Source organism: Cyrtonyx montezumae, unplaced genomic scaffold, assembly GCF_038088225.1.
Source record: "Cyrtonyx montezumae isolate F1298 unplaced genomic scaffold, pur_monq_1.0 scaffold_29, whole genome shotgun sequence".
NCBI classification, from domain to species: Eukaryota; Metazoa; Chordata; class Aves; order Galliformes; family Odontophoridae; genus Cyrtonyx; species Cyrtonyx montezumae.
In genome coordinates, this window is record NW_027072033.1 from 10,038,993 (window position 1) to 10,065,707 (window position 26,715).

The 26,715-nt window shown below is 41.6% G+C and overlaps 1 protein-coding gene across 1 annotated transcript in view; it reads right to left on the bottom strand.

Annotated features, from left to right (window-relative positions):
- The window catches only part of PIGG (phosphatidylinositol glycan anchor biosynthesis class G (EMM blood group)), an 84,492-nt gene that overhangs the window by 11,808 nt on the left and 45,969 nt on the right, over positions 1-26,715 (bottom strand). Inside the window, exons 11-12 of the mRNA XM_065740667.1 lie at positions 26,021-26,330; positions 8,356-8,519 (exon numbers count right to left, since the gene is read on the bottom strand). Coding sequence (XP_065596739.1) covers positions 8,356-8,519; positions 26,021-26,330 — 474 coding nt within the window. The remainder of the gene's footprint in view (positions 1-8,355; positions 8,520-26,020; positions 26,331-26,715) is intronic.

Below are 26,715 nucleotides of genomic sequence, written 5' to 3' on the forward strand. Positions count from 1 at the left end.
TCTGTAATTCTGTGAGAGTGGGAAGTGGGGGTGTGACAGGCAAGAGGGCAGGCAAGAGGTGGGGTGTGGGTGAAGCACCCACACAGAAGGACAAACCATGTGAGAGATGGGGATAGCACAGACCGTGGACAAGCACCTGTGAGAGGGTGGGAAATCAAGAGACAACAGAAGTCACTGTGGAAGGATGGCATATGTATACCACAACAGGCAGAGAAAAATAAGAGGATAGCAGGAGAGAAGAGGGAAAATATGCGAGTGCAAGTGAGGGAGGATACCAAGCAGAAGTGTGAGGGACAGCGAATGAAAGAGTAGAAGTACAAACACAACATCATGACGCAGCAATGGCAAACTTCAAGGTCTCTCCTCTACTAAATGTGGCTGCATGGACTAATCAAAAAAAGCATCTTAGATGTGAATATAGAATAACCGAATCCCTTCCATTAGAATTTGCAAAAACAGTTTTTGTTGCATCTCCAATGCCTACAGTTCTTGAAAGAAGCATGCTCCATGAATGCTTGCTTGGAACTCCAAGGCAAGCTAGCTTTGCTCTGTCACTTTCACACAGACATGGTTCATTAGCAATAGGAGCAACTACTAGAAATTTCTTTACAGACACAGAAATTATTAGCATTCTTTTCATTATTTTTTCATGTTTTCAGGAAGCTTTTCAGGTCCTTCCCAAGTCAAGCTAAAAGATTCTATCTAGACTGTCAGTACTCTTTGAAGAAATTCTATTTTTCTTATCATGTGATCCAGAGATTTCTGCCTGAAATTGATGTCCTGAGGTTACTCATGCCCGGTATTTTAACTGTTGATTCTTTTAACAGAGCAAATAAGCTTAGGTGCATACTAAACTTAATAAACTGATTTCTGTAAACAGCATTTGTAAGTCTAGTCACACAGGAAGTCAGAAAAATATTGTCTCATCATGCAGAGGTTCCAAACAAGAATAAAGGTCAAATACTGCACAATAAAGCAATACTGCACATCTGCACTCTCTGTAGAGTAAGAAGCAACTAGTAGCTCTGCAGATACACTGAAACTGGAAGGCTGTACCATCCAAGCGTTTTTGAACCTACTTCTATAGGTCAGACAGTCACCAGAAGATCAAGAGGAGGAAGACAGAACAACTCTAAGCTCCTAAATTAGAGCTCTGGCAGAAACAAAAATCCATAACTCTGAATTCTTTCCATTCTAGATTGCCTACAAAGAAGTGATAGGCTATGCAAAAATTAAAAAGCATGCCTATCACACTGATTTAAAGTTGCCTCTACCTAAGCCAGTAATTCTGTCAATAATAACAATCTCATAGTAATGGCAGTATACAGCATCAGTAAGACTATTTAAAAGCTGTATGTTCAACTCGATATGTACTTGGGCAGTACCTAGCACAATGAAGCACGTGTTCTCAGTTAAGGTCAGAAGTCATTATTAGAAGACCTCATGCTTAATATACAAACTCATATTTATCAAAAATAAGATACATTTTTAAGTTGCAAATCTGCTTAGATGCTTACTTCCATCTAAAAAAACCCAAAAACTCCAACCCACTCCAAATCTGTGTGTTTTTAAATTCTGTGTTCACAACTTCCTTTAATATTTACATAGAAAATATTTCAGCTCCTAAAACACAGCTGCATAGCTGGTACATAGACAAAGAGGAATACATTTATTTTGCAAAAGGCTTTGAAGCAACTTGTCACTTGTTTCTAACACAGAGGCAACTGATGAAGAGGTCTCCATCACAGAATGTTAATGATATCTAAGAGAAATTTCCAGCTCATACTTATGATGACAATATGTCACGAGATGCCAAAGTGAATATTCTTCCAATATTCTTCCAGCCTGTGACAGTACACCCATGTTTCTGGTATGAAATGATTTCTAGATTTCTCTGCACATCAAGGAACAAATAGACACCTTCTTCTACAGTTTTTATTTTAGCCAGAGAACTGGGTTGCTGGCAAACCATTCTAGAGAATGTAGTTGCAGTATATTCACTGCTGTAAACATTTCTTAATCTTTAATTAACCTAAGGGAGAGAGAATGGAGTGAAACCAGAGGAATTAAATACTATTTATGTACAATACTGAAGGGTTCAGAAAAAAAAGGGTTGGACTGTTTGTCTTTTGGGAGGACTGCAATTTCTACCTGGAACTCAAAGAAGAAATAATATTAAAGCACTCTGCATGTTCTGTTTATGTAAGAAAGAAAAAGGATTAATATATTAGCATGAACTGTGAATGGAGGACTCCATAAATGAAATGAATTAAAGATGGCAAAAGCTGAATAACTTTAGATATTCCTATAACAAGCATGCTTTCCTTCTTTTTGTATCAGCATCATAAAAGAATTCACAGCAAAAAAACCTGAAGTTTACTGTGCAGATATTGTTTACGAATAATTTACATTAACGAAGTCCCAGCATAACATTAAGCATTTTGCAACAAACATCCCGTTGCTGGGCATAGCTTAGAATTTTAACACCTGAAAGGTGGTTGCTAACAGGAAAGCATTACTAAAACATTTGATTAGTAGGGAAGAGAAGCCAACAAGCTTGCAGCTTTCTTCTAATGTTAGGAGTGATACAGCATTCACACTGAAACCTGACTCATTAAACCAATTAAAACACAGATTCCAATGAACAAGTAACCTGAAAACTACAATGCTGTATATTTAAAGAGTGCTCATTACGCAACACTGTAACTGTCACTGACAAGACAACTTTGTTTGGTTAGAAATGTAAAAACTGAATCCATCTGGAGTGGGATGAGTACAGTGAGGCGATGTAATACAGGTCTGGTTATACAATAACATGGCCCTTCCAAATTACAAGAATCCCCAAATGCTAAGTTCTAATTCGGACTAGAGCTATACAGTGAACACTCTAAAAACTACTCTTTAAGTGACTCGTGCTCTCTGGAATTCATGCTGGTCACACAGAATGCTTAGTTAAGTTTAGGCATATGTTTCATCAGTGCACCCTGTCTCAGAAGTGTAGTCAAGAGTTATTGCACAGTTTCCATGGAGACTAACGCATAAGAGTTTTTACTATTTCTGTCTGTGAAAATCCCATCACATTCCAGCTGCCAAATTTTTATGAGAGCATGAAGGACAAAAAGTGGTACTAGCATCCATGTTCCTGTCTATCACATGCCATTAGTTATTTTGGAAGCATATTTACCTCTGCACATGAGAAGGAAATCTTACAGTTCCATGTGACTGATTAAGTGGATGCAAATTGTTTAACCAGCTACAACCAGATTTTTAATGTATTATTTCAAGAAGTCCTTATTTTCTAATCTTTTTTAACATAGAGCCCTGATGATGTGCAGACTTCATATATCTAGTATACTTGCACTTCAAAGGAGGCTCTTGCCACTGTAAAATTCTAACAGGCAAGCTGATGCAGTCCAGATCAGATAAGTGGACAGAGAGGTGGACTGAAAACTGACTCAGTGCTATCCAGCACACAGGGCTCTCATCAGCAGCACAAACTGCACCTGGAGGCCGCTCACTAGCATGCAACCCCAGGGCTTCACACTGGGGCCATCTTCCCTAATAGAGGATGGCAGGGAGGACACCCTCAGCAAGTCTGCACGCAATGCCATTCAAAGAGTCCTCAGCAGGACAAAGAAATGGGCTGACAACTAAGTCATGAAGTTCAACAGCAAGAAATGACAAATCCTACACATGGGGAAGAATAAACTCATGGGCCAGGATGGGCTGGGTGATGACCACTGGGACAGAAGCTTGGCTGAGAAGGACATAAGTTGTCTTGGTGGACACCATGTTGTCTGTCAGCCAGCCGTTTGCCATTGGGTCATAAAAGACCAATAACACCTGGGACTGCAGTGGGGAAAGCATGGCCAGCTGTATCAAGTTGATGCTCCATTCCCACTCTTTAGCAGTGGTGAGATCACACGCGTGGTCCTGGCTCCAGTTCCGGGCTCTCTAGATTACGAAAGACATGGGGATTCACTGGGGCACATGATGCACCTTATCAGTTATGTAAGGCTACACCAAGTGGCTGGAATAAACAAAGATAGCTAGAACTGAGGGCAGGCTTCCTTGTCCACACAGACTTCCCCACATGCAAGTAGCAGCGAAACAGATTGTAGGATGCTAGAAACTGCATTAATGCACTGCCGTGCTGTTCTGAACACATCCATTCCACCGTGACTGTTCAGGATGAGTTAGCAATTCTGATAGCAACCTCAGTATATTCCGCAAAAGAAAGGCAGCTGGATTTTTTAGATCTTCCAATCTGGAGCAGGGAATGGATTTTCATCTTCATTCAGGATCACATAAGAAAGGAAAGACTTTGTATTATTCTGGCTGAGGCACAGCATATAAAACATTTAATAAGAACAGTATTTTTGCCTTTAAGAACACTATTTAAAAGTTTTGGGTTTTTTTTAGTAAATTCAATCATCCATATAATAAAGAAACCTTACAGAGCAGCTGACATGTGCCTTCTGCGGTCTGAGCTTTTGCTCCAAGGAAGAACAACAAATAAATCTGGAAACTATTCAGCCAGCTACAAAACACATGAATAACATAAAAAGCATGTAGAGACTGAAGTTCTGATCACGATAACATACCAATGGAAACAAGTCCCAGGGGCTTGAGAGATTTCAATCCAGTGTTGTTCACTGTTTAGGAGACAAAACAACCTTACCAGCTGACCCAAATGAACCTTAAAATTTCTACACTAGAAAGCTGCTTGCTGGAACCTACTTACATAAGTGACATGGGTATTACAGGTCACCACTACCACTTAACAGCAGTTTAAACCAGCACTGTACCTTGCAACACTACCAGTTGAGCTTTTAATCTGCAAAAATTCAACCAAGAAAATATGACAACAACCTACACTACTATGGAGGCATATTATTTGAAACAATATTAACTATGTAAAGATCTTCACAAATTTTGTTACAGAAAGTTTTTCATTAATTTGTTAGAAGTGCTTTCAAAAAACATGCCATGTGGTATCATTTTATTCTTTATGTTAGTGCTGAAGAGTCTTCCATCTGGAGTCTAAACAACATTAAAACTTTAGCTCTTTGAACATGTTACAATAGCTTTTATTCTTTTACTCTCCCTCCCTACACAACAGCTCTGAGGCTGTTTACTTCTCTGTACTCAGAAAATGTCTAGTTCCAAAGCGCCTACAGTGTAGTAATGAAAAACAGAAAGTGTAACAACTAAAAAACAAACTAGAGCAACATGGACGTGACCAAATGAATCATTTTAAACATAGTATAGCTGAACAGAGATATAAAAGAATTAGGAAAAAACAGTAGATTAATAGAGCATAAGTAATAGGGTCATGAGTCACATATTTACTAGAAGACAAGGCAGAGATTTTCTAATGTATATGGCTACTCTGTTTTTAAAGAGAGTAAAAGAATGGAAGTTGAATGCTTTAAGAGCTTAGATATTGGGAATATTGTAAGAGATTATTATTTTTTATGCCATTGTCTCAAAGCTTGCTGATGAACAAGTCCAAGCAAGACCTGGGAAAATGTTGCAAAGTCCTTTGTCTAAGGGACATAGATGGACATGTTCTGGGGCAATGAAAGACAGAAAAGTTGCAGCTTAATGGCTGGAGAACATTCTTTTGTGTGGCACTCATCTCCAGGGGGAGACAGCCATCTCAGGAGATACTGGAGATACTTGCCTGACACCCTAGCATGTGGGATTTGTCAGGGAGGCAGGAAAAATGGAGGATAAAAGAGGGATCAACAACCATGAGGATAGGTGTTCTCCCATCAGAACTCTCACGAGCTGATCCCTGCATGCTGATGTACACCATCCTGGGCATGCTACCTGAGACTTGCTGCTTTCTTCTGGACCCTCCCGCTTTTTCCTGGTAACTGCTTGCTGCCCCTTTCATGGGATTGACTCCTTGCTGTTTCCTGGAGCGGCTTTCTCTGGAGTGGCCTTCTCTTGGACAAGCCTTCTCTTAGGAGAGACCTCATGAGCTGATCACTGTTCGCTGCTGCCCCTCCAGGGTTGACTCCTCGCTACTTCTACAGTGCTGGCTGACACTGTTCCTTGGCTGACCCCACGCCATTTCTCCTGTACTGACCCAGAGTTGCTTCTCCTTCTCCTGTCCATCCAGCGATGGAGAACTGCTTGCTGCCCATCGCTGCTGTTGTTCACCTCAACCCTGCCACCCCTGCTCTTCTACCTTGGACTGCCAGAGCCGCTTGCAACCAGACTGTCCCTAGGATCCTGGCCAGTGACTGTGTTGTACAAATCATTGCTTCTTTTCTATATCGCCGGCCTTCCCTTCCCTATCACTCTTATTGGTAACAGTGGCTGCCTTACCCTTCCCCTTCTCCCTGTCAGTATTTGTAATAAACTGGTCTGACCAACATATGAACTGTTGCTTCTTAATCTCCTGCCAAATATACACATAATCAGAGAACCTTGTCTCCCTCCTTTATATTGGAGCATAACCAATATATACTGATGGATTGCAGCAACAACAGAAGAGTTTTAGAATAACACTCATAGGTTCATAGGTTCATAAGGTTGGAAAGGACCTACAAGATCATCTAGTCCAACCATCCTCCTATCACTATCCCTACCCAACTACTAAATCAAATCCCTTAGCACCTCATCTAAACGCTTCTTGAACAGGAATACAACATTGTATTGAGAAACACTCAATACAAAAAAAGGAGTGCTAGAAACAGAGTTAATGTTGGGTTTGGTATCAAGACATCAGATGGCAGGGAAAAGTCAAGAAGGAAGTACAGTAGTTATACAAATCCAGGCATCAATAGGTACTGTATTCCACATCTCCTTTAGCCTAAACAATATCAGAATGAACAGGGTTCAGGCTGGATTTCAGTTGTACTATACATAAACACCAGTATTTCGACAATATCAACCAATATAAGATCAATGGAAATTGGCCTCAAACTAAGAGGTCACGCTCTACATTAAGTTTCTACTAAGCAGTACATTACCGGTACACTACAGATCCAGCACTGGTCTGCTGCATTCCACCAAAACGAAGTAGAGAGAGCTCTATATTTTAAAAGAGCAGTATGGTACACAGGCAGACCAGTGAATAAAGTGTGCCTCTGTCTGTGAAGGGTGTTTGTTATTATAGAACAATAGATACAGTGCAGGAATTTAGGCCACTAGAACAGGTTATTACTGACACAAAGTACCTGCAGTGTTCTATGTAGCTAAGTGAGTTGGGGATCCCATTTCATTATCCATATAATGAATGCATATGTGCTGGCATAAGAGTTCAGTGTATGTATAAACAAAGCAAACAAACAGAAGGAGAAGAAAAGCCAGATAACAAAAAGCACGAACAAGATGAGTCTGGATGACACTGTAAATGAAGGAAAGTCTGACATGTTTACGGAGAATTACTATGCATGAGGCAAAGAGTAAAACTTTTTACTACTGTCTAAAATCCCATGTGCTGCTCCAATGTTTGGTTTCTAATTTAAAAAGAAAAAAAAAGAGTAAATTTAAATTCCAAAGATAATAAATAAAAGATAAATAGCTGACTGTAAGTTCTGGGATGGTAAGAACTTAGTCTCTGTCAAATAGTATTTCAGTGAAAATATATGGTTTTGGCATTTGTAGAATGATGTTAGAGGATACTGAATTTACAGCCACTTCCTCTGTTAACGTATTGCACCTCTCTTGAGTGACCCAGCTGGCGAGTTAAATGTAACAGCAGAGAGTCCAGTCGGCTATTTCATGCACACTAAGATGCCTAAGAATTCCCAACTAAGTCTTCTTGAAATTCTAAATGCATTAATTTATTTTGCATTCCTTAATGCCTCTGCTACACAAAATATCTAGAAGTACAAATATTTTAGCTACAAATGACAGCAATAGCTAGTAACATACAATAAAATAAACTTCTTTGATTCATATAGAGTTGCATGCCACCGTGCCAAGCAAGGATAGTTGTTCTAAGAACAGCATATTAAGTTTGAATTCCATGTCGTTATTTTGAAAAGGCTTTCTCAAGCCTCCAACTTAATAGACTGCAAAAAAGAATGTTTTTAGACAGCACATCTTATTACAACAAAATATAATACAATTTTAGATAATTTAGCATAGCAAACTGAGAACTCATTAAGGAACAAAATTACTAAAACAGTGCAAATAAAATGAAAAATGCAGATAAAATGAAACCAGGAGAGTGAGGTTAAAAAAACTCATACCAGAAAAAATAGCGTGCATTTTCTTAATGGAAAACTAACTGAAAGAACAATGTAAAGAAAAATACTTGTTTGAAAAGGTATATATTATAAGGATGGTAACTGCAACACATAAGGAAGCATTATTCTAGTTCAAAACGATTACCTGCTGACTTCAGAACTCAAGCAGCACAGAAGATGAATGGCCCAAAGCAAAGGTCCTGCATATGTTGTAAATGCTGTAAGGAAGATTGCTGGAACCTCCATGTAGCTTTCTAGTCCCACAAACCCTGCTGAAACATCCACAGTAGCAATGCCGTTCGAATTTCCCTGAAAATATGAATAAAGCCCAAAAGATTCAATTATCTCCAAAAAAACATCTAGGATACATTAAAATGAAAGTAATCATCTCAATTATTTGTATCAATTATTCTATCAACTCTTTTAGCCACTTTACAGTAGTCATATTATTTACAATCTTAAAACTGGAGCTTCAGTACAGAAGCTTATCGAACACCAGCTTCTATTTAGGATTTAAAGACTACTATGGCATGAGCAGCATCCTTTGCTTGTCTTTTTTTTTTTTTTTTGGTCTGCAAATACTTATGCCTGTTGTTTAATAAACTATTTTATAAAAAGATATTAAAACAAGAAGCTACATTTTCTGATGTCAGTCATAGTGATGAAGATATATATTTTTCACCACTCACGGCTCAAAACTCCTTTTGTGGAGTTTCCCCAGTGAGCCTTGATCCTTGGAGACAGGTGAGCATTCCCTTTATATTAACTGTCTCTTTTTCATCCCAGTAGTCTTTCTAATTACATCACCTATAAAATAGATCAGCTAACAACACCTTGGTATTGTTCATTTTGTTAATTTCACCTCTTACAGTAGTGTAAGACAGCATTATCTTTCTTAGTAACACTGCTGTCTTCTGTTCAACTACGTTTTTATCTAAAGACCCCAAGGTCCTTTTCTTCCCAGCTGGCTGACACCCAGCAGGTAATGGTGCTGGACTTCAGCTTGTTAAATTTCAAAAGTTTCAGGAATCCACTGAAACTTGTGGGCAACTCAACTAGCATTGGAAGACCTCTGCTGAAACTGCTGTTCTTCATGGCAGACACCTTTCTCCAAGTTTCTCCAAGACTAGATTATATGTCTGAATTGGATTTCTGTAGCTTTAAATTTCTAATACTCAAATTATACATAAATGACAATTTAGACAATCTGTATTTATTTTAAAGCACCACTGACATATTTCAAACAGTGCAACAGCTTACTGCCATAATGGCAGAGGAGATGATTCAATTTTGCATAAAAGCATTACACAGTAATCCTGCATAATCTAGATCAATGAAGAATAGATGTAAAAACCCTAGCTTGGGAAAACAAACCAGATTATCTGCTGCAGTAGCAACAAAGAAGGTCTCCACAGACAGTAATGAAAGCAATCAAAAACTCTACTCAAAGTTGCAATATTTTTCTGAAAAAAAAATCATTTCTATCATTCATCATAAATGAGATATTACCAATAGTACCTCAAATGACTCTCACTAAACGAAGAAGTATAGAGGTGAAATGCAAAACTGGCATGCTTCTGGTTTGCTTAAACACTGATTTGACACATTAACTTCACTGAGCCTTTCCCATAACTTTATAGTAACTAGAATTCTATACACAAACAAAAGACGGATTGAATGAATCAAATAATTTAAGGTGAAAAAAATGGGGTAATTGGATCAGGTTGCCCAGAAAGGTTCTGCAGTCAGAAGTTTCAGAACGTAATCAGACAAAGCACTGAACAACCTTTTCTGACCTATCTGCTTGTTAGAATTCAGTAAGCCACTTCAGAGTGTCTCTCAACCCATCCTTCTCCCAAAAGATAATATCAACTGCATACAAACAACTGTGAAAGCATAGAAGCCTATGGCGTTCTCCTCCAGAAATAAAAATAACTTGAGTATAAACAAGTCTCAAAAGTTTTGAGAGTGTACTTTTTTTCTATTACAGGTACACTGCTGTAAGGATGCAAACAAAACAAACATAAAACCAGTAAAGAAATACATCAGTTTTTAATTTGTTTATGAGCTCCTACCCAATGCAACTAAAATAGCTTAAGAAATATTTGTAGTAACATAAGTACTTTTCAAGAGTTGCTACAGCTAGGGAAATTAATATAATTACTTATATAGTTGCTGGATGTTGAAAAGCAAGTAGCAATGACAAAGATATAGGATGCTTCAGGGAAATATGCAATGAGTTAAAAACTATTGACAACTCAGGGCTTAAAACTAAACAATCAATACGTTGTTCAAGCTTGAGGACAAATTCATCAGGAAGTTCACAAACTTATATTAGTTTGACACAGGCAAGTAAGTATGGCGCTGACAAAATATTTCAGTTCTATGTCTGTCAACACTGAATTCTTTTTAACTTCACTTCTTTTCACTGATTTAAACACAGTAATAAATGAAGCAATTATCCTAACTACTAAAACAAGGTAAATATAGGTTGAAAAATAAGGTAAGTCTTACTAAATTTCACATGATTAATACAGGATCAATAGAAAAAAAGATAATCCAGTTTGGAAGGGAACTCGAAAGTCTTCGAGTACTATCTTCTGCTGAAAGCAAGTTCAGCCGCAAAGGACTTAAAGCAGATTGCTCAGGACTTTATACAGCCAGAATGTGAAAGACTACAAAACCTGTCTAAGCAAGTAGACAGTAGTCATAAAAACCTTTGGTAAAAGTCAACAACAATTTTAGGTTCAAATTGTCAGAGATCTGCAAGGGCCAGCTGCAAAAGAATGTAAGCTAGGAAATAAGCATGAATAACACACTGGTGAAAGTGATGGATTCATCAATAAGGAGTCAGAATGACAAGCATTAAATCTGGGTCAGAATTGGATCTGGGCAAAATGATCAGAGTCAAATGCACTCTAGTGATCAGTCACTAAATCTGCAGTGACAAGGGAGGTGCAAGTGAAGGTTAAGAAACCCAACCAGGAGGTGGCTTAGCTACAGATCAGGACTACAATGGGACTTATCTTTTTACACAGTTGTGATATAACAGTGACAGGAGCCAGCAGTAAGACATTGGATTAAAAGCAGCTCCCAGAGGAAAGAAGGGCCAGGCCACTGCTTCTACCTTTTCTCACAACAGTTTTTTTTGGCATAGGAGATGATCTTGAACTCCACTAAATAATTCCTAGACAAGATACACACTTAAGAGACACAACACAGATAATGTGTAGAAAACAAAAACAAATGTAAGATCAAAGCATATGTATTCAATACTTTTTTTTAACTGCTACTCAAAATTAAAATATTACCTAACACAACCAAGAACTTTATCTTCTCCCCCCTTTCTTAAAATAGAGACAGATTAATAATAAAAATAATAATAATGAAATCAGTTCCTATGAAACTTGCTTATTCTGCACACTTAAGATTTTTACTGCTATTGTTTCATAAAGTCTTTAAGGACCCCATAATAGTTTTCAAAAGAATCCTGCCTCATTCATTAAATTTGCTACACTGAATAAAGCTACTTTTACTCACTAACCTATTCAAAAAGCCATCACTTATATTCCGCAGTTAGTGAGACTGAGTTCCTGCCTTTGTCATTACACATGATCTTGCCTGTTGAGATTTAATAAAGACTAAGAAACATCGACAAGAAATCTCATTCTTGTCATAGTCACACCAGGACATGTGCAAAAAGTAGTCTTTCCTATTTCCAGATGGAAAGATTTTATATTTCGTTTATATTTCTCTTTTCCTGCCTCATTTAGCTAGCACAGTTTAAATTTAGTATCCAACATATACATCTACAACAGGTTTCAGTGTGTTTCAATTCCTGTAGGTCAACCATAAATCCATTAACATTTCTGAATGCTACAAAAGATCTTTATGCCTGCCTGAAGATGTAAAATCCAGTGCAACTCTGAGTCCAGACGGTTTAAGAGTGGTAGTTCCCGTAACCACAAAATTTGGGGAAAGAAAGTCAGAAAAGACATTTAAATCTGTGCCAGCAATGGATCTCGTGTCTACACAATAAGATCTGCTTCACTTAAACCCTGTGCCAGTAAACAGCCACGGAGGTGGTAAATGAATGATTAGTTGTAACAAAGCAGGCTGATCACAGGTTGATATGGAAGCTGAGAATTTGGCAGACCTGTCTTGCAGAAGCAGCCCAGTGGTATTTCCTTAACACTTATCTTCTTTTTGAGAAGAACTAACACATTCTTTCTCTGAAATACAACTCTTTCCTAAGTCAGTCATAATCTAAGACCTAAGTGCTGATGGTCATCACCAAGAAAGGCAGTAAATCTCAGTCCTTGTGATCAACTGCTTTGAAATCAGCACAGACGGAGCTGCAGTGGCTGATTGAGGTACAGGGCAGGTTTTTGGGAGGTTCCTGTCTCTTGGGTACTGAGTGAGAGCGGCCAGTCCCTTAGGCTGTTCTCTTGAGAGGCTAACAAGGTGTAGGCGTTGCCAGGGTTTCAGCGCCCTCGCCCACACCCCTCAGCTGAATAGGGCTCAGGGAGGGCAGCGAAGTGTCACTACCCAATGTTTGTTTGCTTGTGTTTATTTTATATATATATATATATTAATTATTATTATTATTTATTTATTTTTAAGTTATTACAATTTATATCTATATATTATTATTATTATTATTATTATTATGAACTATTATTTATTTATTTACTTTCAATGTTCATTTATTTGTTTTTATTCTTTTTTGTGCCATGGTCTCTACTAGACAGAGGACTTGCCTTAAAAAGGCTGTGGCGACCCAGACTGAAGGTCTGCCTAGAAGCGTGGCTACACAGGTCTCTGGTTGCAAGGAGTGCCAGAGCCTGCTACTGCTGGATGAGGGTGCTAAGCAGTTCTCCTGTGCAAGGTGTGAGCAGGTGGAAGACCTGCTTAGCATGGTGGCTGAACTGAAAGAGGAAGTATAGAGACTGAGGGCCATCAGGGACTGTGAGCGGGAGATTGACTGGTGGAGGAACTCCCTAGAGCGCCAGAGAGAAAGGCGCCGGGGAGATCCCCCACAGTTGGTGGTAGACTCCCTGACCTGTCCCCGTAGGGCAGAAGGGGGATATTTGAGAGATAGGGAGGGCTGGCAGAGAGTCCCTTCTCGGTACCGTGGGCAATCTCCCCCTCTGCCTCCCCAGTGTCCCCAGATACCCGTAAGCAATAGATTTGCAGCATTGGATGTTGAAGAGGTGATAAGGGGTGAAGTGCAGGAAGATTCCCGCAGGAGGTCACCAATGGCAAGGCAGTCAACTCCGTGCATTGAGACTGCTGCTACTAAGAAAGAAAGGAAGGTGATCGTAGTGGGTGGCTCCCTTCTAAAGGGAACTGAGGGCCCCATTTGCAGACCAGACCCAAACCGCAGGGAAGTGTGCTGTCTCCCTGGGGCCCAGATCAGGGGCATTGCTAGAAGACTCCCGAATTTGATACGCCCCACCGACTACTACTCGTTACTCGTAGTTCAGGCAGACTGCAATGAAATATCTCAGAGAAGTCTGCGAACTATGAAAAGAGATTTCAGGGGATTAGGGCGATTAGTTCAAGGGGTGGGAGCACAAGTGGTGTTTGCTTCCAAACCTTCTGGGGCGGTGAAGGACACAGAATGGGCTAGGAAAACACAGGTGATGAATAATTGGCTGAGAGGCTGGTGTAGAGACAGACACTTTGGGTTTTTTTGACCATGGGGCAGTTTACTCGGCTCCTGGACTGTTATCTGTTAATGGAATGCACCTGTCTCAAAGGGGGAAACGAATCCTAGCACAGAAGCTAGCTGGACTCATTGAGAGAGCTTTAAATTAGCTGTGAAGGGGGAAGGGGATGAAACAGGGCTCTCCAGTAAAGAGCCTAAGGAGGCTGTGCTGGAGAAAGGGGTGAGGCAGATATCTCAGCTGAAGTGCATCTACACCAATGCACGCAGCATGGGCAATAAACAAGAAGAGCTTGAAGCCATTGCGAGGCAGGCTAACTATGACCTTGTGGCTATTACAGAAACATGGTGGGACCTCTCCCATGACTGGAATACTGGGATTGATGGCTACAAGCTCTTCAGAAGGGATAGACAGGGAAGAAAGGGTGGTGGCATAGCTCTCTATATCAAAGAGTGTTTTGATGTTGAAGAGCTTGAGGTTGGAAATGATAGAGTCTCTATGGATAAGGATCAGGGGGATGGTCTTTAGGAGTGACATTGTGATGGGGGTCTGTTATAGACTGCCTAGTCAGGGTGAAGAAATAGACGAGGTTTTCAACAAACAACATGTACATGTTGCACGATGGCCAGCACTCGTTCTCATGGGGGACTTCAACTTCCCTGACATATGCTGGAAATATAATACTGCGCAGAGGAAGCAGTCCATGAGATTTCTAGAATGTGTGGATGATTGCTTCCTGACACAGCTGGTGCAAGAGCCTACCAGGGGAGATGCCTTGCTAGACCTACTTTTCACTAACAGGGAAGGACTAGTAGGAGATGTGAAGGTTGGAGATTGTCTTGGCCAGAGTGACCATGAAATGGTGGAGTTTGCTATTCTGGGTGACGTCAAGAGGATGACTAGCAAAACTGCTACCTCGGACTTCTGGAGGGCAGACTTTGACCTGTTCAGGATGCTTGTTGCAAGGGTCCCTTGGGACTTGCTCCTGAGGGGTAAAAGGGTCCAGGAAGCCTGGATGCTCCTCAAGATGGAAATCTTATAGGCACAGGAGCAGGCTGTCCCAGAGTCCTGTAAGTCGAGCCAGAGGAGAAAAAGACCAGTGTGGATGAACCGGGAACTTTTGTTGAGACTCCGAGAGAAAAAGAGAGTCTATGTCCTCTGGAAGATGGGACAGGCTACTTGGGGAGACTACAGAGAACTGGCCAAGATTTGCAGGCAGAAAGTTAGAAATGCTAAAGCCCAGCTTGAACTCAGACTGGCTACTGCTGTAAAGGAGAATAGGAAACCCTTTTACAAATATATTAACAGCAAGAGAAAAACTAAGGAAAATTTCTCTCCTTTACTTGACGAGGCAGGGAATGTAACCACAGATGATAAGGAAAGGGCTGAGGTTCTCAATGCCTTCTTCACATCTGTCTTTAATAGACAGAGCAGTTGACCACAGGGTACTTGCCCTGACCTGGAAGTCCAGGACGGGGCGCATAATGCACCCCCTGTGATCCAAGCAGAGACGGTCAGAGATCTTCTCCTCCATCTGAACTGCCACAAGTCCATGGGACCAGATGGGATCCACCCAAGGGTGCTGAGGGAGCTGGCAGAGGTGACTGCCGAACCACTTTCTGCCATCTATCAGAATTGCTGGTTAACTGGAGAGGTCCCACAAGATTGGAGGCTTGCCAATGTGATCCCATCTACAAGAAAGGCTGTAAGGAAGACCCAGGGAACTGTCAGCCTGACCTCGGTATCAGGGAAAGTTATGGAGCAGATGCTCTTGAGGGAGATCACACGACACGTGCATGGCAACTAGGGGATCACGCCCAGCCAGCACGGGTTCACAAAGGGCAGGTTGTGCTAGTCCAACCTCATCTCCTTCTATGACTGGGTGACCAGACTGGTAGATGAGGGGAAGGCTGTTGATGTAGTCTACTTGGACTTCAGCAAGGCCTTTGACACCGTCTCCCACAGTATTCTCCCGAGGAAACTGGCAGCCCGTGGTGTGGACAGGTTCACTCTTCTCTGGGTGGAGAACTGGCTGGCGGGCCGTGCCCAGAGGGTAGTGGTTAATGGAGTTAAGTCCAGCTGGCATCCCGTTACGAGTGTGTCCCCCAAGGGTCACTTTCGGGGCCCATCTTGTTTAATATCTTCATTGATGACCTAGACGAGGGAATTGAGTGTACCCTCAGTAAGTTTGCAGATGACACCAAGCTGGGAGGGTGTGTCAATCTGCCTGAGGGTAGGGAGGCCCTTCAGAGGGATCTGGATAGGCTGAATAGCTGGGATGAGCTCAATGGGATGAGGTTCAGTAAGACCAAGTGGCCACAATAACCCCATGCAATGCTATAGGCTTGGGGCAGAATGGCTTGAAGAATGTAGAAAGGAAAAGGACCTCGGGGTCTTGGTTGATGCTCGGGCTTAACATGAGCCGGCAGTGTGCCCAGGTGGCCAAGAAAGCCAACAGCATCCTGGCCTGTATTAGAAATAGTGTAGCCAGCAGGAGCAGGGAGGTGATCATCCCCCTGTACTCAGCTCTGGTGAGGCCGCACCTTAAGTACTGTGTTCAGTTTTGGGCCCCTCACTACAAGAAGGACATTGAGGCCCTGGAGCGTGTTCAGAGAAGGGCAATGAAACTGGTGAGGGGTCTGGAGCACAAGTCTTATGAGGAGCGGCTGAGGGAGCTGGGATTGTTTAGTCTGGAGAAGAGGAGGCTCAGAGGAGACCTTACTGCACTCTACCACTTCCTGAAGGGGGGCTGTGGTGAGGAGGGGGTGGGCCTCTTCTCCCTGATAAATAATGACAGGACGAGAGGGAATGGCCTCAAGTTGTGCCGGGGAAGATTTAGATTAGACCTGAGGAAACATTTTTTCTCTGAAAGAGTGGTCAGGCACTGGAATGGCCTGCCTAGGGAGGTGGTTGAGGCACCATCCCTAGCGCTGTTCAAGAAGCGTTTAGATGAGGTGCTAAGGGATTTGATTTAGTAGTTCAGTGGGTAGGGGTGGTGATAGGAGGATGGTTGGACTAGATGATCTTGTAGGTCCTTTCCAACCTTATGAACCTATGAACCTATAAATAATTCTATGACACCTCCAGTTTACTCAACAGCGTATCTTCACTGCAAGAGCAAAAAGGAGAACAAGAAGATGTCACCAAGCAATACTCTTCCTTTTCCCCCCTGTGGAGAGCATAGTTGAAACTTGGCTTGCAGGGAAAGGCCACAGGCACCAGCTGCAGTTAATCAAGCAGTAAAGGGGTGTTAGAATCATTGCAACTCAAGCAGAAACATGATGAGGTACCGTCCAATAACAAATTAGGGCAGGATAACCTTGCTGCAACACGAAGGGTGTAGGAGTAAGGATGAAGGAAGCAGTGACCAATGAAACTTCTGCTTAATCGTAAGAATAAACAATGAAACTTTTGCTCACTTAGATCACTAACCTATTAGGAGCTTGGATTTTGCAATATGTATGAACTTCATTTCCACTACCATAAATGTACACAGCCTTCTGATTGAAGTTGAGACCTATTGATCAAATTGGTCGTGTGTTTGTCTCCCACCAACTCCATCAAAGCTCCGACAATTCTCTGTCGAACTCCGACACCCCCCAGAAGTAAATGAAAACATTCGAATAATTTATATTAACAGTTAAAATCTGTTACTAAAAAAGAAAGCTTCAAAAGAAGTACGGGCCAAACTTTCAGAACTTTACATCCTTAATCATTCAGGTAAGTAAGAGCTAGGAAGTGTACGTAACAACCCATGTATGGCTTCTGAGGAGGCCTTTCATGTCTGTTACTCTTGAGATATACTTCAACACATATCTGATTTGTGAGTAGATAGGCACAAGGACTGCCTTGAAAAGAGAGACTTTATAACAAATCTGTGGGTTAGATCTTTTTCAGATTAGGTGCTCAAAACTGCAGATAAATCCTTGAATGTTTTTATGTTGTTTATGTGGTATGGACCCCAAATTTATAGTTCAATTATAGTCAATCAATTAAGTGTCATTAACAGATGATTGACAGATGAGTATGTATCACATTTAGGGATTAAACAACTTACAGTTTTTTCTTTGCAACATGTAGTTTGTACTCTGAAGCTAAAGACATATGAAACATATATAAGCATATATAACGTATTTAGAAAAGTAATGAATGAACCACATAATCGCGGAACTGTAGGGGTTGAAAGGGACCTCTAGAGATCACTGAGTCCAAGCCCCCTGCCAAAGCAGTTCCCTAGCCCAGGCTGCACAGGTAGGTGTCCACATGGGTCTTGAACATCACCAGAGGAGGAAACTCCACCATCTCTCTGGGCAGCCTGCTCCAGCACAATGTCAGCTGCTCTGTGAAGAAGTTCTTACGCAGATCTGTGTGGAACTTCCTATTCATCAGTTTATGGCCATTTCCTCTTGTCCTATCACCACACACTTCTGAGTGTGAAGAGTTCAGCCTCATCCCTTTGCCTCCTGCTCCATAGATATTTATAGATGTGGATCAGATCCCCTCTGAGACTTCTTTTTTCAAGGCTGAACAAAAAGGGCAAGAAGGAAGATCCGGGTAATTATAGGCCAGTCAGCCTCACCTCTGTCCCTGGAAAGGTGATGGAACAGCTTGTGCTGGATTCCATCTCCAGACAATTGAAAGAAAAGGAGGTTATCAGGAGTAGCCAGTATGGGTTAACCAAGGGAAAGTCATGCTTGACCAACCTGCTGGCCTTCTACGACGTTGTCACTGGCTGGGTGGATGGAGGGAGGGCGGTGGATGTAGTCTACCTTGATTTCAGCAGGGCATTTGATACTGTCTCCCATGACATCCGTATAACAAAGCTAAGGAAGTGTGGGATAGATGAGTGGACAGTGAAGTGTGTTGAGAACTGGCTGACTGGCAGAGTGCAGAGGGTTGTCATTGGTGGTACAGAGTCCGGTTTGAGATCTGTAACCAGCGGTGTCCACCAGGGGTCTGTGCAGGGTCCAGTCTTGTTCAACATCTTCATCAATGACCTTGATGAGGGGATAGTGGCCACTCTCAGCAATTTGCTGATGATATGAAGTTGGGAGGATTGGCTGACACGCCTGAAGGCTGTGCTACCATTCAGCAAGATCTGGACAGGCTGGAGAGCTGGGCAGTCAGAAACCAGATGAAATTTAACAAAAGCAAGTGTAGAGTCTTGCACCTAGGGAGGAATAATTGCATGCACCAGTACAGGCTGGGGGATGAGCTGCTGGAGAGGAGTTCTGTAGAGAGGGACATGGGTGTCTTGGTGGACAACAGGTTGACCATGCGCCAGCAGTGTGCCCTTGTGGCCAAGAGGTCCAATGGCATTCTGGGATGCATTAAAAAGAGCATGGCCAGCAGGTCAAGGGAGGTGATTCTCCCTCTCTACTCTGCCCTGGTGAGGCCTTATCTGAGTACTGTGTCCAGTTCTGGGCTCCCCAGTACAAAAAAGACAAGGATCTCTTGGAAAGAGTCTAGCGCAGGGCCACAAAGATGGTGAAGGGCCAGGAGGATCTCCCCTATGAAGAAAGGCTAAGTGAACTGGGTCTCTTTAGCCTTGAGAAAAGAAGACTGAGAGGGGACCTGATCCAGGTTTATAAATACCTGAGGTGTGGGGGACAGAGTGGCAAGGCCAGACTCTTTTCAGCAGTGTGTGGAGACAGGACAAGGGGGAACGGACAGAAACTGCAGCATAGGAGATTCCACACGAATGTGCGCAAGAACTTCTTTATGGTGAGGGTGACGAAGCACTGGCACAGGCTGCCCAGGGGGACTGTGGAGTCTCTTTCTCTGGAGATATTCAAGACCTGCCTGGACCCCTACCTGTGTGACCTGGTGTAGGGAACCTACTTTGGCAGAGGGGTTGGACTCAATGATCTCTTGAGGTCCCTTCCAACCCCTATGATTCTATGATTCTATGACCCAGGTCTCTTAGCCTCTTCCCATAAGGGAGGTGTTCCATGCCCTTTTATCATCTTCGTAGCCCTCTGAACAATTTCCAGGAGATCCCTGTCTTTTTTGTACTGGGGAGCCCAGAACTGGACATAATACTCCAGGTGAGGCCTCACCAGGGCAGAGCTGGGGGAAGGATCACCACCCTCAATCTGCTGGCCACACTATTTTTAATGCATCCCAGGATCCCATTGGCCTTCATAGCCACCAGGGCACACTGCTGGCTCATGGACTACCTGTCATCCACTAGCACACCCAGGTCCCACTCCTCAGAGTTATTCTCCAGCAGGTCACTCCCCAACCTCTACTGGTGCATGCAGTTGTTCCTACCTAGGTGCAAGACTTTACACTTGCTTTTGTTAAATCTCATCTGGTTCCTTTCTGACCAACTCTCCAGCCTGTCCAGGTCTTGCTGAATGGCAGACAGACTTCTGGCTTGTCAGCCTTTCCTCCCAGCTTTCTAACATCAGCAAACTTGCTGAGGGTGGACTCTATCCCCTCATCAAGGTCACTGATGAAAATATTGAACAGGACTGGACCCAGCACCAACCTCTGAGGAACGCTGCTAAGTACAGGCCTCCAAGTGGACTCTGTGCCACCAATCACAACCTTCTGAGCTCTGCCAGTTAGTCAGTTCTCAACCCACCTCACCGTCCACATCTATTCCACACCTCCTCAACTTTGTTGTAAGGATGCCATAGGAGAGTTTCAAATGCCTTGCTGAAATCAAGGTAACCTACCTCTTCTGCTCTCCCCCCATCCACTCAGCCAGTAATGACATCATAGACAGCTTCTAGCCTCACCTAACCCGGTGAACCTATACTGACTACTCTTGATAACTTATAGCTCTTCCAACTGCCTGGAGACAGCATCCAGAACAAACCATTTAATCACCTTTCCAGGGAGAGAGGTGAGGCTGACCAGCCTGTAGTTACTCAGATCCTCCCTCTTGCCCTTTTTGAATACTGGGGTGACACTGGCTATCATTCTGTCTTCAGGCACCTCTCCCATTCTCCAGGACATCTCAAAGATGATAGAGAGCAGTTCAGCAGTCACCTCTGCCAATTCCCTCAGCACACATGGATGCATCCCATCGGGGCACATTAATTTACATACACTGATGTTGCACAGACACTCTTGGGCCATCTCTTGCCCCACCAAAGGGGAGCCTTCCATTCTCCAGACCCTCTCACTTACCCCCACAGTCCAGGAGTCCTGAGGGGGAGTTCCCACAGTGATGACAGAAGCAAAGAAAGCATTCAGCATCTCTGCCTTCTCTGCATCCCCCATTATCAGAACACCTGCCTCAGTTAGTAGCAGACCCATATCTTCCCTAGTCTTCCTTTTACTGTGGACTACTTAAAAAAACCTTTAATGAATGAAGAAGTATGTTTTGTTGGTTGTCAAGCTTTCAGTTTTGCCTTATGGTTTTGTCATGGTCTAATTATTTGTTATTGGTATCCCACATCATAACATCAAGTGTAGTGCACTGGGAGTGAAAGTGGATTGTTGATAGTCCCAGTGTCCTGGTCTCAGAATAGAAGAATGAACTACAGCTACTAGAAGACTTCATTATTCTGTTTCTATTTTCCATTCAGAGGGAAAGATAAAACTGACAGGGAGCCACAAGACTGCCTTTTTCTTTTCACTCGCTTACTGTGTGCTCCCTAGCTACCTTGCCTAGAGCATTAGAGTAAGATCTTCAGTTTTGGACAGTCTCTCTCTCTCATTAATTTGATTCAGTTCCAACTATATTGGATTACATGTATTATCCCTCATTCTGCTATCATATTTAGTAATTCAGCTTTCTCTCATAGCTCAGTGCTGCTGTTTTTTTCTCCATCGAGGCCCATCTCTCTACCTTTTCCCTTCCCCTCTTCCTCTTTTCCCAGGGCATGGGACTGTGGGTCCCTTGTCCCGTCACAGAACCAGGCCAAACTGGTTTATATCAGAATACTATGTGATAAGTACAGTTCCTTCAGCAGAACTAGCTTCAATCCCTGGAACCAGAGTTCCAAACAGGAAATTTTATTCTCAAGACAAACAGAGAGCCACCTGCCAACTGAAGAGTCACCTTTGACTGGATTTTGAGGGATGTTTGTAGCCTATGTAATTTAATGAACTAACAACACTGCTCTGCTTTTCTACAGTAATAGTTTGCACATCACAGTAAAACATAACTGTAAGGGTTGGAAGGGACCTCTAGAGATCATCTAGTCCAACCCCCAACATCAAATAGCTTCCTTTAATTATGAAGTTGCGCTTGTATGATTCAGTTTGTTCCCTCTCATAGCTAGATAGTTTCTTCATCAGAGAATAAATGAAACAAGCTAATATCCTGAAGAGAAGCGTTCTGGTCCAACTCTTCATCTCCATCCTATAAAGGGAATCTAATATAAATGCAATTACAACATTTTTAAAGGATAACTGAAAACTTTCTAAGAGTGAGGGATAGAGTTCCACCTACCTTGAAAACTTTTTTACTTAGCAGAATTGATTGCTCTATTCTCAAAAAATCTCTACAAATATGAAGGCCACAATCAAAACATATTTCTAAAACTCGTCCGATTCCACTGCAATTCATTTCATTTCATTGCAATGCAATTCACTCTGTCTTGGGCATACAGTATAAGTAGGTACATGCCTCAGTCTTCAGAGTAGACAGCAAAAAAAAAAAAAGTCTGCAAGAGACTGCTGTCAGCATCTTCTAAAGTGGACACATAATTTAAAGGGCTCTATGATAAAAAGAATACAAAATAAACATTATTTTGCTAAGTAATTGCTAAATTCAGAAGAACTTCTTCAGAGCTGGAGTTCATAAACAAATGATGGGACACAACAGGGCAGGTCCTTATCTGGATCAGTTCATACACTGAACTTATTAATAAACCAATCTCAGAAACAAAATGGCAGGGAGAGGGTGGGAAATTTTGGTCTGCTTCTAGCAGAAGCTTTGGGAATTAACAATCACCCTTAATTCTTCACATCTTGGAGTGACAAAGGAGGCATAACGAATGGTCAAGAAATCCATCTCACTATAATGGATGGTCTTCTAAGCTTTGGATGCTGTGCTTCAGCAGTATGCCTACATACACTGAGGCTTGTTCCCTCATAAGATCTAGTTTTTAAAATATCCTCAAGTTTGCTGAAATCTGTATCATGCTAGATGTAATTACTCTCAAAGGAAAGACAACCAGAAGAAATGTCAAAACTGCCACAACGATGGTAGGCAAATACATGATATCCAACAGTACAGTGTACAGCTAATTTAAATAGAATTCACTTCTAATCTTCTAAAAATCAAGAATCTCCTCAATTGTAACGGTAGTAGAAAAAAAAAAAAAAAACAACTAATCAGGAATGTGAGAAGTCTTGAAACATACATCTTCTCAGTACTACCAGTATAAAACCACTAAAAAATCCGCACATGCTGTAGAATGTATCCGTTACCTTTTATTGGTATAGAACAAATACATTTTATTGGTATAGAATAATTACATATATTAAAAAAAGAATTAAAAAAAAGATGCTTGGCATAGCAGAGACTTGTGGAAAGTCTTTTTGCAGCTTCCTGCACAAATGTTATTTCCTAACATTTTTTTACAGCATTAATACTGCAAAAAAAAAAAAAGTATTTCCACAGAAAATATATTTCAAGAAGTTTGTATTTTCCTTATAGCATCCTAACAGGCAAGCTGATGCAGTCCAGATCAGATAAGTGGACAGAGAGCTGAAAACTGACTCAGAGCTATCCAGCACACAGGGCTCTCATCAGCAGCACAAACTGCACCTGGAGGCCGCTCACTAGCATGCAACCCCAGGGCTTCACACTGGGGCCATCTTCCCTAATAGAGGATGGCAGGGAGGACACCCTCAGCAAGTCTGCACGCAATGCCATTCAAAGAGTCCTCAGCAGGACAAAGAAATGGGCTGACAACTAAGTCATGAAGTTCAACAGCAAGAAATGACAAATCCTACACATGGGGAAGAATAAACTCATGGGCCAGGATGGGCTGGGTGATGACCACTGGGACAGAAGCTTGGCTGAGAAGGACATAAGTTGTCTTGGTGGACACCATGTTGTCTGTCAGCCAGCCGTTTGCCATTGGGTCATAAAAGACCAATAACACCTGGGACTGCAGTGGGGAAAGCATGGCCAGCTGTATCAAGTTGATGCTCCATTCCCACTCTTTAGCAGTGGTGAGATCACATGCGTGGTCCTGGCTCCAGTTCTGGGCTCTCTAGATTACGAAAGACATGGGGATTCACTGGGATGAGTCTACTGATGGACCACAAACACGATGCTGTGAAAAAAAGCAGCTGCTGTACAAACATTATCAGAAAGACAGTCTGTGTTCTGTTCATCTTTGAGAAGAGAAAGCTAAGCAAGGATCATAACAGTGTCTATAAATACATTAACAAGAGGGAGTATGAAGAAGTGTGCAGACTCTTCTTAGTACTGTCTGTTGAAAGGATGAAAGGCAATGGGCATGTTGTACAGTGTCCATTTCTGCAGTTTTTCAAATCAGTCTGGACACACCCCTGAGTAACCTGAATTTGTTAACCCATCTTTGGATTGGTGTATGTTGGACTGAATAATCTCCAGAATCATCACCAAAAACAGAATCGTAGAATGGTTTGGATTGGAAGGGACATTTAAGATCATCTAGTTCCAGCCTCCCTGCTATAGGCAGGAACACCTCCCTCTAGAGCAGGTTGTTCAAAACCCTGTCCAGCCTGGCCGTAAACGTTTCCAGGGAGCATATGTCCACAACCTCTCTGTGCAACTTGTTCCAGAATCTCACAACTAATTTCTAATTAGTTTTTTTTTGTAATTAGAATTTCTAATATCTAATCTAAATCTACCCTCTATTAGTTTAAAGCCATTTCCCCTCACCCCATTGCTACCTGCCTGTATAAAAAGTCCCCGTCCAGCTTTCCTGTAGGCTACTTTAAGTACTGAAAAACAGAAGCTTTACAACAACATTAAAATTATTCCTTATTATTCTCTTTTCCATAGCTAGGACTTTCTTGTCAACCTACACACCATTACATTTCTGACAGTTGGTTTTGTTAAGTACTTCAGCATGCATAGGCCTTCAGCCTCTTTCCAGCCCCAATAAGGGCTGCTCTCAGAAGAGCTGGCTATGTGAACTGTTATGCTCAAGACATGCAAAAGATATTCAATCAAAAAATGTTACCTCCTCAGAGCAGGAGGTAGAAGGAAAATTGGGTAGGAAGGGATGAAACATCATGATGCTATGCTCACCAGTGATTCTGTCCTGACATGCACTCTCAGAGCAAAGTTAAGCCAATACTAAAACTGTAGTAACAGGATTAGAAAGCATGTGAAGTACCCTAAGCCTCACCACAGTTTAACATCCTCAGCCATGCCTCGAAATTATATCCAGCACAGCCCTTACCTTGAAGTCTACAGCAAATCAGAAAGCCTCTCTTCCTAAACCAGAGCCTAACAACATAATTCCCAGCTTAACTAATGCTCTCTTGGGACACCACTATCCTAAGTTCCCAACACTAGCAGAAACACACAGTGCCTCTCTTACTTTTATGCTAAAAACAAACAAACAAAAAACACTTCTGTGTAATTGTGACCTTATTTGCAATGGGGACAACAATGTTACTGAAATGATGAGATTCTCCAGGAAAGATGATACCATTAATTATAATAAGAACAGCAGTTAGTTTTGATTTTCCTAAGACACCTTACATTAACAAAGAAATTCCTTTCAATTTTGAACTGCATATAAATATATTGTGATGCTACCAAAGGTTTTAGAAGACTCAAGAATCAGGCACAAAAATGCATCTTCCTGTTACTGCTATTAATCAATTCAGCTAATATTTTTCAGTTTACTACCATCACAGCAGTAGCTAGAAAGTCTACAAACAGACCAAATCCCCATGGCTAATAATAACAAACAGACCAAATCCCCATAGCTAATATTCCTGATAACTGTGGAAATCTGCACTGAGGGTATGAAGTTATTCAGATACATACTCTTCCCTGATTCTGAGACAGAAACAGTAATTAGAAGCATTGTTAGAAACATAATAATTCTGAGAACTCAGTGAACTCTCCCACTCCATGACTTAGTTGGCACTTCAAATTCCATGAAAACTGCTTTTGAAAAATATTCCCCCTCCCAGTCCCATACACCAGGAGAGCATTCAGCTTACCTGAAAATAGAAGAAAGCCTGGCCAAACCAGTAGTGCATTATGGTAATCTGAGCCACATCAAATTTCAAAGGTCTCCAGATGTATTTCGTCATCACTGTCTGTATCAGCAGACAAAATACTAAGACTGGTAAATTGTGTGGTCTAAATAGAAGGGCTGATAGTAGAACCAGTCCACTATATACTTCCCACAGTCCTGTACTCTTCACACTGGAGTCTGCAGAAATAACCTGTGACTTTAGTAAATCTTTAGTGCCAGTGAAGACTATTCCAAGAACAAAAACATAAACAAAACGAGCTTCAGTAATCCCCCTAAAAGAAAATAATATATATACATCAGAAAAAGCAATCTAGAAACATGTATTACTTACTAGTATCGATTCCGTAAGTCAAAAAAAGTATTTCTTAAGACATGCAAAAATTCTACGCAGTTCTACCAAATAGACCAAGTTCTAAGGCAAGTATAGTACTGGCCATTTTTTATCAGCCCACGTAATATCAGTGGGCTTTGTCAAATATGCAGAATTGTAGAATTGGACTCCATTTAAGTGATGATAACTCCAAGCAACTTCAAGTAAAACAGACTGTGCTAAAAAGTAGCGTAAACTAAATGTAAAAATAAAATAAAACGTTAATTAATATAAACAAAATAAATGTGTTATTACTATTTAAGGTCTACATCCATACATACTATCCA